The sequence below is a fragment of the Xiphophorus hellerii genome, chromosome 24, assembly GCF_003331165.1.
Source record: "Xiphophorus hellerii strain 12219 chromosome 24, Xiphophorus_hellerii-4.1, whole genome shotgun sequence".
Classification (NCBI taxonomy): domain Eukaryota; kingdom Metazoa; phylum Chordata; class Actinopteri; order Cyprinodontiformes; family Poeciliidae; genus Xiphophorus; species Xiphophorus hellerii.
The window spans coordinates 5,237,297-5,256,544 of record NC_045695.1 but is presented as its reverse complement, the minus strand read 5'-3'; the positions used below and the strand labels follow the sequence as shown (position 1 = coordinate 5,256,544).

The following is a 19,248-nucleotide window of genomic DNA, read 5'->3' as shown; positions in this document are numbered from 1 at the left end:
AATAAAAAAAAAAAAAAAAAACATTCATATTCTGAAATTACAAATACTGAATCGAATGTCTGTCCAAAACATTTTTAATCATAATTAAATAAATAAAAACAGAGCTATCCCTTACTGTTTCCGCTAGAGGGCAGCAGAGGACATTAAATAAATCTTCGTGTCACAGCGAGTCCATATCGACTCTTGTCTGTTGAGCCCTGGATGCTGAGCTGAGGACTCAGGTCAGGTTGTCTAGAAATAAACATCTGCTTACTTTGACTAAGCCCTCCTCTCATTACACCTTTTAACCGAATTGTTCATGTCTCTGCTTCTGATTACTTCAGACGTATTTATGAGTCAGTTCCAGTGTTTAATAAGGCGCTAATAAGCTGACCTACGCGGATAAAGAATAACCAAAACAAAGCTTCTGCTGACAGGTGTAGTGACAGCCGCAATGACGCCTGTTAGCCAATCAGGAGGCGCGTTGGGCTCATTAGGAGATGGCTGTGTGATGTGGTTGGCTGAGAGAGGTGTCGATTAGGCAGAAAAGGCGTGTGCAGAGCACCTTCACCCCCTCCTCCCCCCTCCTATCCCAACGCGCACCCCCCGCTGCTTCCTCAACTCCCCCCTCCCCTCTCCGATCCAAGAACCGGCGCAATGGCAGAGTGAGGAGTAAATGGCTCAGAGTGTCCGCGGCGGAAAGCGACCTGAACACCGGACTGAGAGCCCACAAACAAACCCAGCAGAGCGGGAAGCCGTCACACCACCCGGGGACACTTTCAATCCGACACTTTCAGCCCGTTTTATTTCTCTTCTTCTTTTTTTGTGTGTGTGAGCGCGCGTTAGAACAGCGAGGATATCTTAATTTGGACATGTGAGTTATACGGGAGTTAACAAGACAAGGAGGCTTTCTTCTTCTTCTTCTTCTCCTGGTTTTGGATCAAAGATGAAGTTCCAGGCGTGCGTTTTAGTCACTTTGGCGGTGATCCGCTGGAGTGCAGCGCAGTCAGGTGAGTGCTTGGATGCATGGGTGGACGCATGGATGGCTGGATGGTTGCGCGTCCGTGCGCATCGGTTCCTTCGGAACAATGGAGCGCAGCTCCTTGAAACTGAACACAAGTTCTCATGTGAGTCATCCCGACCCTCTCACACCTGCAGCGGAGCGTCGGACTCTGCGTAAACCCCTCTCCATCTGCTCCGAAACGTCCACTCGCATTCCGCTAATCTGTTTTCTGAAATATGAACCTCATCTTTGCGCAGTTCCTTAGTGTGTTCATGCCACTGCAGCTATTTGCGGATGTTTTTGCATGATTTAAGTGTCTGCTGCTGTGCGAATCATTTAGAAACCGAGCGGTCAGGAGTCATCAGGACCCCTGAGATTTGGCTCCTTCTTAATGTTCCTGCAGTGACGCTTAGAAGTCAACTGAGAAAACTTCCTGAGTGGGATTTTTTTTTTGGTTGTTGCTTGAATCGATTGTTTTCGCAGTGCATTCGTTTCTAAAGGTGATAATGTGTTGAACTTTTCTTTCACACTGGAGAAAAGCTGCTCTTAATCAGCACAAATTGGACCATGCATACTTTCTATCACAGGTCCGTAGGGATGGGATCAGTTCTAGGAGCAGCAGTCTTTAATTCCAGGTTTGAACTGGAAGAAAAAGTGAAAGAAACATCGTTAAAAGCGAACAACTGCAGGTCCAGATGGGATGATTTTGAACCATCACAGCCTCATGTATGTCCAGCTTCGAATTGAATCAAGTGCAAACATTAACTGTTCAGTTGGATGGAAAACTAGATCAAATGTTTTTAAATGTGTACTTTCTATCCCAGGTCCAGATATTTATCATACATTTGCATAATTTTGATGTATATCAGACTGATATTTAAATTCCAGTGGCTTATCCTAGCGGCAGACTGCTGGAATGAAGAAAAACAGCAAGAAATGTCTTTACTAGAACAGATAAGACCATGCATCCTTTCTACATATGTCCAAGTGGAAGGGACTAGTTTTAGTTTACTATGAAAGTGATGTATGTTAGTCTTTGATTCCAGGTTGTTGGTAAGCTTAGAAAATGGAAGTTGGACATGAAGAAAGTGTGAAGAAACATTTCTAAAAGCAGGAACTGAACCATGTATACTTTCTACTTGAGGTCCAGGGTTTCCTTCCCTGAGGGCACAGTTTTGATGTTTGTCTCAGTTTATCAAACGATAAAATAACATTTATATATATATATATTAGTTTTTACATAAAACTGGGCCATGTGTACTTTCTATTTCCGGTCTGGATAGGATCAGTTTGCCTAGTGTGGAATAAAACACAGTTTGGATGCAATCATTACTTTACATTGATATTTAGTCCTAAGAGTTCAGAAAACAACTAAGTTGAAACACTGAATTTTCAACTTGTTAAAATCACACAGTGAACAATGCATACTTTCAAGCCCCTTTTTGGGCAGGATCCTTTTACTCTGGTGTACGATACTACACTGATTCGATGCGTTACTCAGCTCAGACTGATTCCAGAAAGTGGACAAATCGAACAAGGTATACTTTCAAGCCCCTGTAGGACAATACAGTGAAGGTCACAGTTTTGATGCGTTCCTTAGTTCAAACATCAATTTAAACTGATACAGAGTTTGATTTGAGATAGTGGGAAAAAAAACTAACAAGGCATACCTTCAAATCTAACAGCAGAAAGATGGGATCTACATTTATTAATGCATACTGAATGCATTGTTTTGAAACTCAACATACTGGGCCATGAATACTTTCTTGTTCAGGTCCAAATGGGATCAGTTTGTCCTGAAACTGGCTGTAAAAGTCACAAATTGAACGATGCATGCTTTCTAGCACAGGTCCGGCTGGAGGAGGTCAGTTTGCCCTAACACTGAACACAAACTGAACTATGTTTACTTTCTAGATTAGGTTCACATAGATCATTAGATCAATTTGGATTATTAAAAAAATAGCAAACTTTTGCTGTTGTTTACTCACAATAGAAATATGCGCACCATTTCCCCTGGTGAAATTTAAAGCAGAACATTTTGGATATTTTATGTAAACTAGTAAAAATGGGCAAAAAGACACAAGTTGAACCATGCATACTTTCTAGTCCAGGTTTAGATGGGATTGTATTGTTGTATGATATAAGAGTACAATGTTGTCATTTGATGCCATGTAACTGAACTGGAGAAAAATGACAAACCAAAGGTCTTATAACTGAACACATTTGACGATGCATACTTTCTATACTAGGTCCTCTCCGTAGTGGCAGCTCCAGAAGGTGCCAACATGCACTCTCTCACAGTCTGGGTGCCGCTTTGGTGTGGATCTGGCATTGTTAGGAGCTGAATGCAGCCTATTAAAACGAGTGGATGGATGCTGGGATGGATGGGAGCGGGGCAGGGATGAACGAGGGAAGAAAAGTGGCACCCTCTCCGCTTTATTTATTCTCCATGCGCACGCTGCCATCCGAGATATTTGTGATGCAAATTCGGCCCAAGAATCCGAGCTATGCCTCGTGGGAAGTTCACTGAATGTGTGTGTGTGTGTGTGTGGGGGCGTTTGTCGATGTTTGCTTCTTTCTTTTCATTTACTCTCCTTCTCATCACCCTTGCCGCTTTAGAAAGAATCCCACCCAGCTCCATATATTTGTGTTTACCTACATGACAGTCCGAGCGAAGCCAAGGTTGGAGCCGTTTCTTTCTTCCCGTGATTGAAGCTGTCTGTTCGCTCCTGCAGCGAGACAAATGTCTGTAGCGTTCCTGCCAGTCAGCTCCACCAGGCTGTGTGTTCACTAAACCGGGCGTGATGCGGCGTACGAACACACGTGTGCACCGCAAGCTGCTTGATTTATAGTTTCTGCTGGATTCTGGCCGGCTGCTGGCTCCCGTTAATCTCAATTTAATCCAAAATAAATATGAAATCGCCCAGTCTATTCCCCATTGGGTACCGGTCGACTTTTCTCAGCCAAACTTTCTCGGTAACTTTCTAAAATGAGGTGTTTTAATCCAGAATTTGTTGTTCCACATGAGCTGTATTCTCATTTAGAGCAGTTATTTAAATATGCTTGCAGTATTTGGACACCATTCATGTTTGTTGAGTTTCATATGTGGATACAAAGATGTCTTAGAGCAAACAGTCTGAACAGATGAACTGATGCTTCCACCATACCTCAGTATTCATGTACTCTAAAATTCAGGCAGATTTTAAAGAGCTGAGATGAACAGCTTTAGGTAAAAATCATTGTTCAAGCTTGAAATCCTGAATCAGAATGATTGAAATAGTAATTTTAGATTTATAGCACCTTACCCAGTTTAGCTGTTAGTCTCTGGCATCAGTTTGAGAAAGGTTTGGCCTCACTCCCCACTTTCAGGTGTGTGATGTTTGAGGAGTTTCCTGCAGGTACAAGTTATTTCAAATCACCCTACAGAACATGTGTCAAACTCGAGGCCTGGGGGCCAAGTCTGGCCCGCCATTGCTTTTTATGTAGCCCTCTAAGACTCCAAATTACATCAATATGTCCCTAATCTTTGTTCCCATGTGGATAAAAGAGGCTATAGTACATCCCAGCTAACTCTAACCTCTTAAAGGCACAGAATATTAGTTAAGGTGTTTAAGCTTCTTAAAAGATTGTAACAACAAAAGTCCTAAAAAACAATGTCGCTCTGGTGTCTGGGTGTAAATGAATCCAATCGGTTTGTTCAGACAATTGTGCTTTCTAGTGTGGGATTATGTGTGTGTGTGCATGGATGACATTTTGAAGACGACGCGTTCTCCTGTTGGAACGGTCGAGAGAGAGACGACGCCCCGACCAATGCTGGTATCAAATTGGTCGGGGTGTGGTTTAGGCTTTGTAGAAAGGAAATGAGAATTTATTACAAGCTAATTAAGCACTTTTTTTTGATACCATCAGTCTGGACTGTGAGGCCTTTATTTGACAGCATGAGAGATGTGGTCGGGGGGCCCGGGGGGGGGATGCTGGGCATGGGAATTCAATCTCGCTTTAAATTAGTCAACACTGCTATCGTAAGTTGATATCTGCCAGGCTCGACTCCTGCCAGGCTTTTGCTGCGAGCTGACGGAGATTTCTGCCGTTCCTGTGCATTAGTCAGTGTCCTCGGGTGAAAGAGACATAGTGGGAACAGGACTTGGCAGTTTGCACAAAAGAATAATAATTGCAGTTCAGAGAGGGTGACATTCAGGTGTTATTTGCTTCCTCTGTCGAAGCCGGACGATCGCAGTGGTCTACGAGGGAAGCCTTTATAGATGACTGCGCGGCGCGTGGGGGGTGATGGAACGCTTTTCCAAGGCCAGAGACAGCAGTACACAACCTCTCATGGTACCCGCCGTCTGAATCAGCGCTCAGATTATTATCTTGACGGCCCCAACAAAGATGATGCTGTTCTCCCTCACGAGAAAAGTGATGTCTTCTTTGTCTCTTCTCTGCTTCCCACCCGCCCCTTTTCTCTTCTCAGGCATTCGATCTGTCGACGTCACAAGCCTGTTTGCTTGACATTTAGTTTGCGACCCCGGCTGTACAGAAGGGCTTCTGTTCTTTGAGTTTGTGCGCCGCCAAATATTTACATGTGTAATCACAACTGCACAGCGTGGGAAGGAAAACACACAAGACTTGGGTGCAAAATAGCGGCTTTATTGGTTATCCTTCGAGCTCCTTAATGCCTCGCCGTGCTGGCTCCGCGCTTGTGTGCTTGGCAGCACAGACTTTTGAACGCCCAATGGCTTTGCCTGCTAATGATGAGCGGGGTTTGGCTTTGGTTGAGCCGAGGCATGCGGCGCCAACTCCTGGTGGGAGTTAGATTGGCCGGTGGAAGACTGGACGCCTGGCACAAATGTCTCTTTTTTTTTTTTTCTTTTTTTTTTTCTCAAGAGGACTGAGATCTCACTCCTAAACAAAAGACAGCGCCACCAAATTCTACAGAAAAAAAAAATCACTGCTCCCATGTCTTGCTTAAGGTGACTCTTTTAATGCCTCTAATCCACACAGGCAGTGATGTGTTTAAAGCTTTCCTTTTTAATGGTTAGTCCCATTCTTTTGGAAATTGCGACATGTTTATAAAACCAATTTGTTAATTTTTTGGCCTATAAAGGTGAAACAGTGAAATCTACTAGATGATAAAAATTACAGGCAATCATAATTATAGATTTCGCCCTGAGGGCCGACATGGATTAGTTAATGGATCTGTATCCTGGTACATACTGCTGTTATGAGTGCATTTACAAGCATAAAATTACTTGTGTTGTCTCTCAAAAGTAATATTAAATGCTCCAGTGAATAATAGGAAGCATGATACAATTTAAATTCTTAAAAGATAAGAATTTGGTTTTGAACTTTTTTATTAAAACAATTTATCTTCATAAGGTCATATGAGCCCTGTGAAGCTGTACAATGGACATGCAAAAGAGCATATTCTGCATTTATTTATGATGTATTTAAAAATCTCCCAGAATTCCAGGATTCTATCTAATTTTTCTTTTCTTTTATCTATAGGTACTTTATAAATGCATATTTTTGTATGTTGTTTTAAGAGATTTTTACATTCAATGTAGTATATTTTGTTAGTGTGCTACTGTGAATTTCTCCACTGTGGGATTAAGAATTATTCTATTCTATTCTATTAGCCTGCTCATCTTACATTAGAGTCAACTGTAGCTGATATGAAACACATCAAAGTTTGGTCCAGTCACTGTTCCCTTTAGGGGTATTAAAAAATCAATTTTCTGTGCCATTTTTCTAGAGTTCCTTTTAAAAACGGCATAATTTCTAAAAATGTCTTCATCTATAGGACGAAGGTTGGATCAAAATGTCTTCGGAGGTTTCCAGGACATATCTTTTGTTTCAGAACTTTAGTTTACTGAAGGAACTTTATTTCCCTTTCTGGAATATTTTACCTTGCATCTCCGTCTCAGAAGACGATGTGTAGATGAATGCACAAACAATAAGCTAAACATGATTGTTTAAATGCTTGCGTGTTGCCAGTAGGATCCCATGCATGTAAGTTGCACATCTCCTTGTACAGATGTCCTTCTGTCATTGAAGGAACAACTGTGTGACTTTCTGTAGTTAAGGCCTGAACTATGTAGGTAAACCAGCTAAATGCATTCAGTTCTCAGCAATGAACCTGAAAGTATGAAGACTGTGATGACTTATGTCTATAAGAGGCGCTAGGCTATGACTTCAAGCATTCAAAGACTTTAACAGATCTTATATAATCTGGTAAATGTTGAACCTGGCAGAGCTGACATACGGTTTGTACTATATGTAACTCAACACAACAAGATGTAGTGTCTTTATTGTAAAAGTGAGGTAAGAATACCTTTTACATGTTTAATAGTCAGGCCTCAGGAAGAAGCTTGCATCATTATGATTGGGCCTTAAAGTCCCAATAAAGAAAAATGCTTGCATTTAACATTCCAGGCCCTAAAGAGAGAATGAAAGCGAGTAAACACACACAGACCGTGATCAAGGTACGGCGCACAGGAGAGAAAAGAAAGAGGAAGCTTTTCTTTTTTCTCTGTCTCCCAGGCCTCTTGAAGGTTTGTTCGGCCCGCCACTTGTAATTCCACTCAGAGACAAATGTCTCCATCCTGCGCTTTAGGGGCTTCCTACACACAAGCCCGCATATACACACACACAGTGGAGGGCTTTGGAAACACACACACACACAAATCCTGTGTGGCAGCGCAGGTTAGCTTCCAGCACGTCAGATTTCTCCTTTCATTTAAAGCCCATCATCAACTTTCCTTCACTTGTCATCTCCTTTTCACTTTGCTATTAGCAGATCTTTCTCTCTCACACAGCCGGCCTCCTCCCTCCTGTCCTCAACCATTAACGTCTCCCACTATTTGTTTTATTTGCTAGCTCCGTTTCATCCGCCTTTTACCGCGTTACTTTCCTCGTTAGTCGCTTTTTTTCCCTCCCTGTGTCCCTTTCCTCTCTTGCTTCCTCTTCATCCCACTCACAAACACACAGTCTTTCTGTCTTTCATTAGCTGTGTGCGCTTGCGAGGCCGTCGCAGCACACACGGACAGAATAGGAAAACAGACCTTTTAATCACGACATCCAATTTGTTTCACGGACAACATGCTGTCAGCAGCACCGTCATACACTGTTCAACTAGTATTTACGTGTAAACATGTGTAGACGTGCTTGTTAGCTCCAGGGAGTTGTAAAAATACTGATTTTTCTTTTTAGCTAGCTGCTAACTTACTGACAGCTAGCTGCTAGCTTGTTAAATGAGTGTTTCGTTGTGAAGCAGCCAGGAATAGTCTGTAAATTCTTGAGGAAATTCGATGGTGCTGTCCTTTTGCGTATTGTTGAGTAGCATTTTGCTAATAGCGATTGAACTTTTTTTTTATTTTTAAAGAAATCCAGAGGATATCTATATTTAAAAACTAAAAGTAGACTTTGACTTTGGAGATTATTTGAGAGCTGAAGTCTGACGGTGTGTCCAAATCTGTTGACCGCTGAGACTGGAAGTCAGCTGTTGCGAAATTGAACGGTCCAGCCTTCAGATATATTCCTGCTTTTACCTTGGAGTATATCCCGTTACCTAGCAACCACTGCTAAAAACAAGTTGGTGAAAATAGAGCTTGAAATTTTGGTGAATTTTTTGTATTTACTTGTACTTATTTAATCCTTTTTGCTAACTATTGAATTGTTTAAATAAAAAAGTTTTTTATAATGAACAGAAAAACCTAACCACACATCCGCGTCAAGGATTTAATTTTTGTACCGTTTTACTATATTCCTATTTAAAACTGTACTCCTCTCCTGCTCCATTTCTCTCATCGTCCGCCATTGTGATAGGAAAAAAATCTCATGCAGTGAATCTTGGGATACGTTGGGCTGCGAAGCATACACCAGACCTGTCCTTTATGTCCTTCATAAAAGAAGGCAGCATTTGGAGGATTCCTCGAATTTGGTGATTGTTGTGATGGAATTGGCCCTTAAATGGAATGTTAACGCACCGTAAGCGCAAAAAGTGTTTTGTCCCTGGTTGCTATGGTGATTTCAGCCTGCGCTATGGAGCAGAGGGAAGGGTAGCGCACATCTCGCATTCAATCAGACAGAAAGTGAGGTGCTTATCACCACAAATGGTCTCTCATTGAAACGTATTAAAACTTTTTTTTTTCGGAGTTGTGAACGGCTACAGGATGGGTCCACTTCTTCTGACTTTCATGCAAAGTATGTTTCGAATTAAAAACGCTGACGAGAATCAGTGGGTACATTCTGGCACTCTGTGTAAAATGAAATCGCTCCCCTAATCCATCTGATTTCCAAAAAACTTTCTCTGACTAAGTAGTGCATTCATAAAAAAAATTCTAAGAGATATTAAAAAGCCAATGGACAGACAACTTCTCTAGAATCAGTTGAATTGTGTGTATTGTGAATGTATGATGCCTGAGCACAGTGGCAAAGTAAGGCAATCTTTATTATTTTATATACCTAAATAAAGTTATATTGCCATGGTAACTGAAAACATCACCAGATGTAATGGCACACATTTCAGTTCCGAAGCTTCTTGTTTTTTATATACATAGATTGAGTGGGTGCACTCGTCTGTCCAGGTTGTGTTGAAGCATCACATTGCTCTCTGTGCATTTCCATAGAAGGCATCACTGGAATAATAATGTATATAGTTTTTGCAAATAACAGCAGTTTACGGTTTTTCTGTTGGTGTTGTGTGTTTGCATCAACAGGCGATTTATGTCTAGACAAGGGAAATCTAGTGCATGAGACGCACATACATGCATGCATGTATATTTGTGCTAATGTGCAGAGGAGTTGGATTGGGTTTTGACGCTTTAGCGGTGCTGTGCTCGGGCACGGGGCCAACGCAGGAAGTGGAGCACCGCTCAGCCGCCTTTGATTGGCAGCACTCCTTTGGTGAAGCAGGATGAAGCGCGATCGACTCCGTCTTTCACAGTCTGGGCTCTTTCTTTTAGTTCCTGTGCCCTCTTTAACTTTCTTTTGCTCTGGCTGTCTGCTCAGGCTTTTAGCTTCGCACAATAGAGGGCATTAAATTCCCAGTAAATTGTCTTTTTTTTTCTTTTTCTTCCTCTCTCCGCTTTCATTAAAAGCGTGTTTTAATGAAAGCCGATGAAGAAGAAAAATCAGACACATTACAGACTTCATTTTATAAAGATGGGGTTGTTTTTGACTAGCAAACTTCGCTCTTGTGGGCATCAGTCACTAGTTTAGTCCTATGCGTGTTACAGTGATTGTGTATGTGTAGCCAACCCCGCTGGTGCATTGTCTGCCAGCTAATCCCTGGTAAGACATTCATGGCAGCTAATCTGTTTAATTACACTACAAATTAAGGATATTTACTGTTCCAAGACTTTTATGCGACACCCGCCTTAATCAGGGCCCTAATCTCTCTGGCACAGTCGGAGTGTGTATTACTTTGGGTGCACGCGTGACTGTCTGCGTTCTGATTGATATTCTGCATGCTTGCTGTTTATCAGCCTGTTTCTGCCAGCGTCTGTCTCTATCGCTGCGCTTTAATTCTCTCCTGGTTGTTTGCCCACAATGAAAGAGAAAAGAAAACAAGAGATTATTGTATTTTTCCGGCTGTCGTCGAAGGCTGAGAGAGGCATCACTTAGGAGGATTAAGATCTAATATCAGTGAAACGTGGACATCGGCTCAAATGGCGCCTCGTCTTCTACTCGTGTTCTGTGAAATCTGCTGGATTAAAGGTGGTCTGAAAACATGGAAACATGCTGCATTCTTTGGGGGGGGGGGGGGGGGGGGGGGGGGAAGTGCTGCAGAGTTAGTGATTCTGTAAGAGAGTTATTAGGATCTGACCATATTTGTCTTATGTTTTAGCTCTTTGTTTAGATTATAATAAATAGTTGTTTCTTTTATGTTAGAATCAGGTAATTGATTTTAAAAAAAAGTCCAACTGGAAGGAATGTAGTGACATAAAATCAATTTTATTGTATCCAAGCATTGTAAAATGTGTTACGCTTGTTATGGCTGCAGCCTCCCCTTGTGGTGACGAATGGATATAGCACCCTAACACAATGAAATAAAAAGCAATAAAAATTCTATCTTTTAAAGAAGTATATTCCAATAAAATATCATCACTGTTTTTGCCAAGGAGGAAAGGCATGGATGTAGGAACGAGGGTTAGCAGTACAACCTGGCTAGCCTAGACTAGCGTCCTTAACCATTGGAAAACAAGGCTAACAGGTGTTTTTTTATTATTTAGCTTTTTTGTGGTAACAATAAATAAAGTTTTCATAAACTGTCATAAAAAAATCTGTAACCTGCATAATAATTCAATAGTTTTAGTTAGTCTGTATATTACTATTCTTACATCTAATGTAGTTGTAATGCCGAAAATTATTAAAAATGTTCCCTTTTTGCGTTTTTGTGAATAGAATGAAGATTTAGTTGCTGTGTTTTAAAGCTGCAGTATATAACTTTTCTAATATATATATATTTCATATTTGTGATGATAATCTGTGGGCAAAAAAAATGTAGCTCCTTTGCCTTCTTCCAGTGCTAACTACAAACAACCAATCAGAACCAGGAGGCGGGTCTTAGCCCCGTCAATAACAATCTCATCCTGCTCGCCCTTTTAAAGCTGCAGCTTTCAACTGTCAACAGATCCTGTAGTTAGCATAGCCACTGATGTTGTCACATAAACAATTTTTATCCAAGTTGTTTCTCCACCATTAGCACATTTAGCAGTGAGTATATGAAGTTGATTTACAGCGCTAAGACCCTCCTCCTGGTTCTGATTGGTTGTTTTTGGTCAGAGCTACTATTGTCTTCAGATAGCAATAGTAGCTCAAGGATGAGGTAGAGGAGATTGATCTTTTCACAGATTATCTGTCTCGTGGCATACTGTCTTCAACTTAAAATCACTCTCCTTTATATACAGGACTCATATAATCATTTGTAATAACTAGAACAAGCAGCGAGGTTCAGTAACAAGACGGACTCTGACTGTGTCAGTGATGAGAAATATCGTAGCGTTTTAATTCCATGAGATCCTGTACTGCAGAATATCTACTCTTTTGTACATTGTCCTTGCCAAAAGCTCCTAAAGGAATGACTTAAACATAACAGGTGAACTATTGATGGTGCAACATTGACATAGGTTTTAGACCTGGCAACAGAGAGATGTCAGTAAATGGCAAAAGCTACAAAACTGTATTTAAAATGTGCTACTTTTCAAAGACTGAATGATACCACGCACTCTTGCAAGGTTGACCTGACCTTTGAAGAACAGGCCTACAGTTTCACATCTACAGAAAAGGCTTTTTTTCTGAAATATTTCCCAAACAACCAGTTGGCGGAACATGCATGGAGTTGCTCGACCTTTGTTTTGTTCGACAAGGTTTTATTGGATTTATGTCCGACTAGATATGAGTATATTGCAAATTATTTGTAGCCATTTCCCGATGGAGAAAGATAAATACGCATTCTTTAGTAAACAGCATGTTCTCTTGTTTTTCATATTTTGAAGAGCTTATTGTCACATGACATTTATATGAAATAAAAACAGGAAGTCAGGGATTACTAATTAAATGTTTTATGGAGACTCTGAGCTCAACATTTTGCTCACCGTGTTTCCAACATACCCCAGGTGCAGGCAGTGTGTAAGAGTATTTGTGCTCCTCGTTTTTCAAAATAAAATTATTCTTGTCGTGTATGACAGAGAAATTACAAAATTGAAAATAAAATGTATTTTTCGTTCTGTGGTCCGTTGTCTGTCTCCGTGGCTGCATGTTTTGGTAAAGATAGAGCATTATCACAGCAAACGCTCAGTAACTGCTCTGTTGAACATTTTTAATCTACCGTTTTAAACTCTGTCAGCTGTAATTTCCAAGCAACACATGACAGGTGTATGTGTTAGCATTAGAATTTATGTACATGGAGTTAGAGGTTGTCTGTACCTGTTCAGATGGGGCACACTGTCCTTTTTTTTTTCACCCCCCAACAGCCCCTCCTGAGACGGTGGCGTGTAATAAATGAGTGGGCGCGATAAAGTGGCAGCCATGACAGGCGACCAGGGAGGGTGGGAATAGAGCGAGTAGATGTGGGGAGAGAAAATGTGGAGGGGGTTAAGTGTGTGTGCGTTCATGCGGGCGTGCGCGCGTGCGTGTGTGTGTGCTGGGGAGCAAAGGGGAGACAAAGCGAGACAAAGCGGAGGTAAAAGAGATGGAAAGTCTCTGAGGATAGATAAGGAGCGAGCATGAGAGGATGAGGGGGAGACAATGGAAGGTGAGAAGAGGGCGACGGTGAGGGATTGTTGCTCGGAACAATACCTCGGCCAGAGGTGGAGACTCTTTCTCTGTTACTGCCTGTTCTTTTTATCCTCATTACCCCCTCACCGACCCTCTTCAGGCTTTTCCCCTGTCTTGTCTGAAGTCACCTTGCAGCCCGGCAGAAATATGGCCGCACCTTCGGCAGGTTTAAAGGTACATAAAACTCGCGAAGGTGAGGGCCCTCGCTTCCTTCACCACCGGCAACCATGAAAAGAGCACATTAACAAGAATCTGTACATGTCTGTGCTTCATAAAGTTGTCTTCAGCTGAAAAGTTTCTCGTGTGCTTCTGGGCGGCGGTGAGAGAGCCATTGCTTTGGGCAAGGTGAGCGCGAGCCTGTGGCCGGCTGCCTCCGAGACGTCTGACAAAGACAGAGAGAAAAGGCAAAGAGGGGTGGTCTAATTTCAGCCAAGGGAGGCCTGGATCAAGTCTGTGTGCGGTTACAGTATGTGTCAGTGTGTGCGTGTCCGGCAAAGGTTAAGGTGGAGTGAGTAAGATAGTGTGTTGTCTCTGAGGAGTACAGCTATCACCACCGCTGAACGCTCCAATTAATCAACCCGGGCTACGTGTGTGTGCGTAGATTTTGAGTGTGTCTGTTAGGATTCTGGTGTGTGTGTGTGTGGAGGGGGGGTGTACCACATTCAGGATGTGTTGCACACATAAACAGCCTAGTTCTGGTGTGTCTCCATGGATAATGCTAATGGGGTCACTTGTTTGCTGTTGTTGAAGCGCAGATGAAGATCTAACAGAAGTTCTTTGTGGGGCTTTTTTGTTGCATTTTCAACGAGATTTTGTATAACTAATTCAAGACAAAAGATTTGACACCATGTCTCCCCTCAGGGGACACTTAAAAGAGAGTTGGTCTCTGCAATTTTCTCTCTTTTAAAATTACAATCTAAATGGAAGACTATATGGGTTCTGTGGATATGCATGAAGTTGTTTTATATTTATAAATACTAATAAAGTGTATTTGATTTGATCATCATTGGTGTTACCAGCTCTGGTTGCTCATCCAAAGCATTCAGGATTGTTTCAGTGGCATCAGAGACCATAGAGAAGCAATGCCTGGTGCTCATCAATCTGGTAACACCTAGAAGGCAACTTCCAAACTATCTTAAACCCAAACCTGTACAGACTGTGTTAGCAAGGGGGAAACACTTAACTTCTCGTTCACAAGGCAAGATTTTTATTCTGATTTTAACCCTTATTTTCCTATTAAAAGATATTCCTGCAGTGTGGTCAGAGTGATTCTTTGGGATGTTATGTGAGCACAAACCAGAACACAGCTTTGCGTTCTTTGTATTGTTTTTTTTCTCTTTTAAATGAAGTCCACAAACTATCGCTATTGCTTCTTCCCTCTTCCCTGTCGGCGATGTTTACGTACTGCGAACTCACGTTTGGAGGTTTTTTGGTTGTCTTTGAGAGCTTATCCGATCGGCCCAATTAAGGTCAGTCAAGATCCTATTGGGGTGCCGAGAAGATAAATATGGGAACCAGAAACCGGGGGCAGTTCCAGTCCTTGAGTCTTACTGCCCAGAATGTATTAGATATTGTATTTCATGAATCCACCTGATTTGAAGGAATTGCTCGTTAGTGTCATCCTGCATGGGGGAAATCTAAAAACGCCTTCATACTAAAGGCTTTCTACAAACTTCGTGCTAAACCTCATATTGCCTACATGGAGCTCTAATGCAGGTCTATTAATTAAGAGGTAAAATACCATTTTTAGGATGTAATGTACATTTTTATGTATTTGTTGGGAATATGAGCAGAACAAAGACTTTAGTGTAGTTTATCATATCTCATGTTGTGAAGCAGATGAGTAGAGAGCTGGTAGGTGGAGGACCCACACTGACTACCAGCTATTAAGTTAGGTCATTAAATAACTGTGTATTTGTATCTGTAGATGTTGTTTGTGTGTTTGTTGCATGAATATCTGAAACATATTCCATCGGTGCAAACAAATAAATGCATAATACTTTAGAGAAATAGGAGTAAGATGTAGATTAAAGTAGTGTTCATGTGCACGGAATTTAAACACTCCATGCATTTGAATAGAGATGCCGTTATCTCGTAGGTTCATTCAAAGTCCATTAAATTCCACAGCGACTGCATGTATTCATGTGTTTTCCGGCAGATAAGCACTGTGAGAAAATGAAAAGACAGAGAGACATTTTACCAAAAAACAAAATAAATAAAAAAAAAAAAAAACCTGAGATAAACATGAGGGCAGAGAGAGTCGAGACGCATGTGGTTTCATCGTCGGACGGCTCAGGCAACGCCTCGATACTGTCACGCTGCTGCCCTCGGTGAGCCCCCGTTCCGCTTGAAAATGAAATTCTCGAAAAGCTTTCACTCTCTTGAAATCTTGTTTCCAATGTGGGGCGGAGGGGGCAAAAGGGGCAAACAAAGAACTTCTACAGGAGAATACAAAACAAGAAAAAGAAAATAAGACCTGGTTTTATAGGAGCCATTTGAGTTAGTTACTTATCACTTTTAAATAGGTGGGAACTAGTTTAAGCTAGTTTGATCTGGTACTCACTGGTGTAATCTGGTCAATTTGGTACCAAAATTCCTACAAAATGTTGGTTTTCAAATACATTTTTGATGAGTTGACAATATGTTTGCAAACTTATATCTTGTAGTGTTTCAAAATAAAATACTTTTAGAATCGATATAAAATGTTTCATTATGGCTAATCATTTTTAAGCCTTAGTTTTCCTCTTTCGTTTTAGCTCTTCAATCCAGAATTAACAACTTGGCCAGGTCACAATTATAAAATTGACATTGAATTCTGCTGTTTATCCTTTCTCACTGAGGGAAATATGAACACTGGAGCAGTGGTTTGGCCTCTCTTTGACATAGTACCAACATTATAGCCTCTCATTTAAATGGTAGCAAAGTTTTGGCCTCTCGTTGACACGGTAACAGTGTTTTGGTCCGACGGAAACTCAACGGTTTCATGACAGGCTCCGGAGTGCAAATTTTTAGAAACAAAATGCAAATCATTGGCCGTCTGAATGCAAACCAAAAACATTTGGAAGAAGTGGCTTCACAGCATCTCGCACAGTTTTCTCCCGCTTACAGCACAACAGTATCAACGGCCGACCTTCGTATTCTCTCTGTGTTGCTGAACTTCTTCATACTATTTGCCGCATTAAAGGAAAATCTGCTCGTTGTGGAACGTACATGCCGCCATAGATGACAAGCGCCAGGTCATATGCACGCCTCTGTAAAAGCAAAGGGTTGTGAAAGAGACATTTCTGGTCCTTTTGAGCGCCTCCTATAGGCCTGGCATGTGTACTACATTACTTTCAGTGCTATTTGCGTCTTTGTCTGCATCCAGAATGTTTTTATTCTTTCAGATACGCAACAGAAAGCGTTTTTGGAAACATTGTGAGAATGAAGAAATGGAAAGTCCTGGGTCTAGTCAAAGCCCAGATTTGAGCAAACTGAGATATAGGCTGTGGAGGAAAAAAAAAACTGTTTTGTTTATCTTTTATTTAATGGGTAAAGCAATGTTTATTTGTGGTGTTTATTTGCAATTAAATTTCTTTTCTTGAGATTTAAAAAAAACAAGATACTCTTTATCAGGTGTCCTAATTTTGCTCAGGACTGTAAGCACCTCCATACGAGGAAGTAATAGATTGCCAATACAGTCATTTTCCATGCCAGAAGCGTCAGAAATTTGCTGCAATCTTGCACAATTCTTATATATTAAAAGCACATTACTCATTTCAGACATTTTTGCTGTCCATCATAGTTCCCAGAGCAAAACCGGCGAGTGATTTCTATCACAGCTGCCCTCAGACTAAATGTCAGAGATTGAAAAGAGCTCACCAGCAAAGACTTGGTGCGAGAAAATTTTTTTTTTTTTCTCTTCTTCTCAGCGAAACGCAGAGATAAGACGGCAAGAAAGAGGGTTGTTATGGAGAAAGTGCCAGACAGAATATTTACACATATCCAGGCACAGACGGCGTCAGGCTAAAGAGCAGAGAAACATAAAGTACAGGACGGGGGAGGACATGTCGTTTGTTCTACATATGAACTCGTTTCATTTCCCTCTTCATAGCCGATTCTCATTTCCTCTCCGAGGTGTGATATCTACCTGCAGGAAGGATGTGTGACACACGTAGGTAAGAGACGAGATTAACAAGAAGGTCGAGCTGCATGAATAAAACACACGACATCCAACCCGACGGCGTCTTCTTCCAGAGAATTACCAGCAAAAAAGACAAGAGGGCAGAAGAGGAAAGAAAGAAAAAAGTCAAAAAAAATAAATAAAAAGGCGGAGGTGAGAGGAAGGGAAACAGTTGCAGCCCTCTGGGCTTCGCACACAGAGACGAGGCAGTGCAGCTATTTGCCTTTTATTTCTTCTCACCATCTGCCCCTCAGATTCACTCGTTTACTTAATTAGAGCGCAGCGTTTCAGGGCCGACGCTCTCAAACCGCGCTGGCCGTGTGGCTGTGTGTGACCTGTCTTTATTAGCAGTTGTGCAGGCACTTCAGGCGTTCCTGAACACAGCGGCACGCGTGCACGAGCACACGCGCGCGCGTGTGTGTGTTCTGGAGGGCTGACCCGAGGCAGGTCTCGCTCATTACAGAACGAGCGGGTGATTGTAGGCGAATCCTCCCAAAACAAAATCTGGTAATGTGAGATGTAAATATGAGCGGTGACCTGTGCTTCAGCTCAGATGTTTTGCTCGACACGCTCCACTGACTCCAGGAGAGTTTAAGCCTCTGTTAAGCTTTTGTTATTAATTATCCTGAGCCGCTCTAATTCCACCGTGTCACTGATTAAAGGAAGGTAATAGACCTTTTTTTCATGATAAGCTAAAACCTGTTGTAAATTTTAAACTAAAAAGTAATAAAATAATAGCAGTGTGTGTAAAGTTCAAAATTCTTGATAATGTATTGGCTTTTATATGCTTACATGCAAATGTATTGGGAACAAGTCATATTTATATTTAACTATAAGTATGATTTAAGGAATGTTTCGCTGTTATTATTTTTTTCCTAAATCCCCAATACTTAAAGATTTAACTTTCCTGGGAATCATTGAACTTGGATTTAATTGTACAACCAGTGTTTCTTAGAACACCTTTCACATCTTGGTTCCTTAATAACCATAAACTTCCCACTTTGTCATTTCGTGACAATAAGGTCGACCAATTGAGATCACAGACTGTGTGTGCTTTCAAAGCATGCTGTCGAGACTGCAGAACCAACGGGGCGTGGCCTACAACTCAGAAATAATAGCAGTGCGTGTAAACAGGTGCACCTGATTCCCCTAGCACTGATCATTGGCTAAATCCTTGCTATCACTCAATCTGTTCAAATGGTACTTTTCATTTTTTATGCCCAAATCTTTATGGTTTTAGTTTTTATTTTAAGGCTGTTGAGATAATTTTACCTTGACTTTGTTTGGCTAAATTAGCTTTGAAGAAGTCCAGAGGATTTTTAAATTCCCTGAATGGCAGAATTTTAGGTTCCTGGTAGAAAGAAATTACTGTTTACACATGACAGACACATGCTAAGAAATGTATTGGTATGACTTGTAGCTAGCTAGCAAAAACTGAAATCAACATCACAGCACAGCGCTAAGATCAGTAGGAATAAAATGGGATTCTTCTTAAAATTTTTGTGGGATGCTTTGTAAATTTTTCAAATGTTTGGAAATGCTTGTTTTTACACTACCTCATCTTTTGCTAATAGGACATCACTTATTCCCCATAACATTTCATTAGGTTGCAACAAACAGAGAGAGGGATCTTTGATCATCTGTACTTTTCACAATCTCCCCTGATCATTTAAAGTACAAACTCTTGTCAAATTCTTCTTTTAGGGTTCCCAACTGATTTCTGTGGGTTTAGATTTGGCAAGCGAGATGCCAATTGAACTAGGCTGATTGGTTATCTGCTCTTGGATCACTAGCCTCTTGAAAAATTCAGGCAGAGCCAATTTTC

The 19,248-nt window shown here is 41.3% G+C and overlaps 1 protein-coding gene across 3 annotated transcripts in view; it reads left to right on the top strand.

The window, feature by feature from the left end:
• The first annotated feature begins 623 nt into the window (after positions 1-623).
• si:ch73-383l1.1 (receptor tyrosine-protein kinase erbB-4) overlaps positions 624-19,248 on the top strand; it is a 287,281-nt gene continuing 268,656 nt past the window's right edge. For all 3 annotated transcript variants that reach the window (XM_032556862.1, XM_032556863.1, XM_032556861.1), the window contains exon 1: positions 624-989. In XM_032556862.1, coding sequence (XP_032412753.1) covers positions 926-989 — 64 coding nt within the window. In that variant the 5' untranslated portion in view covers positions 624-925. The remainder of the gene's footprint in view (positions 990-19,248) is intronic.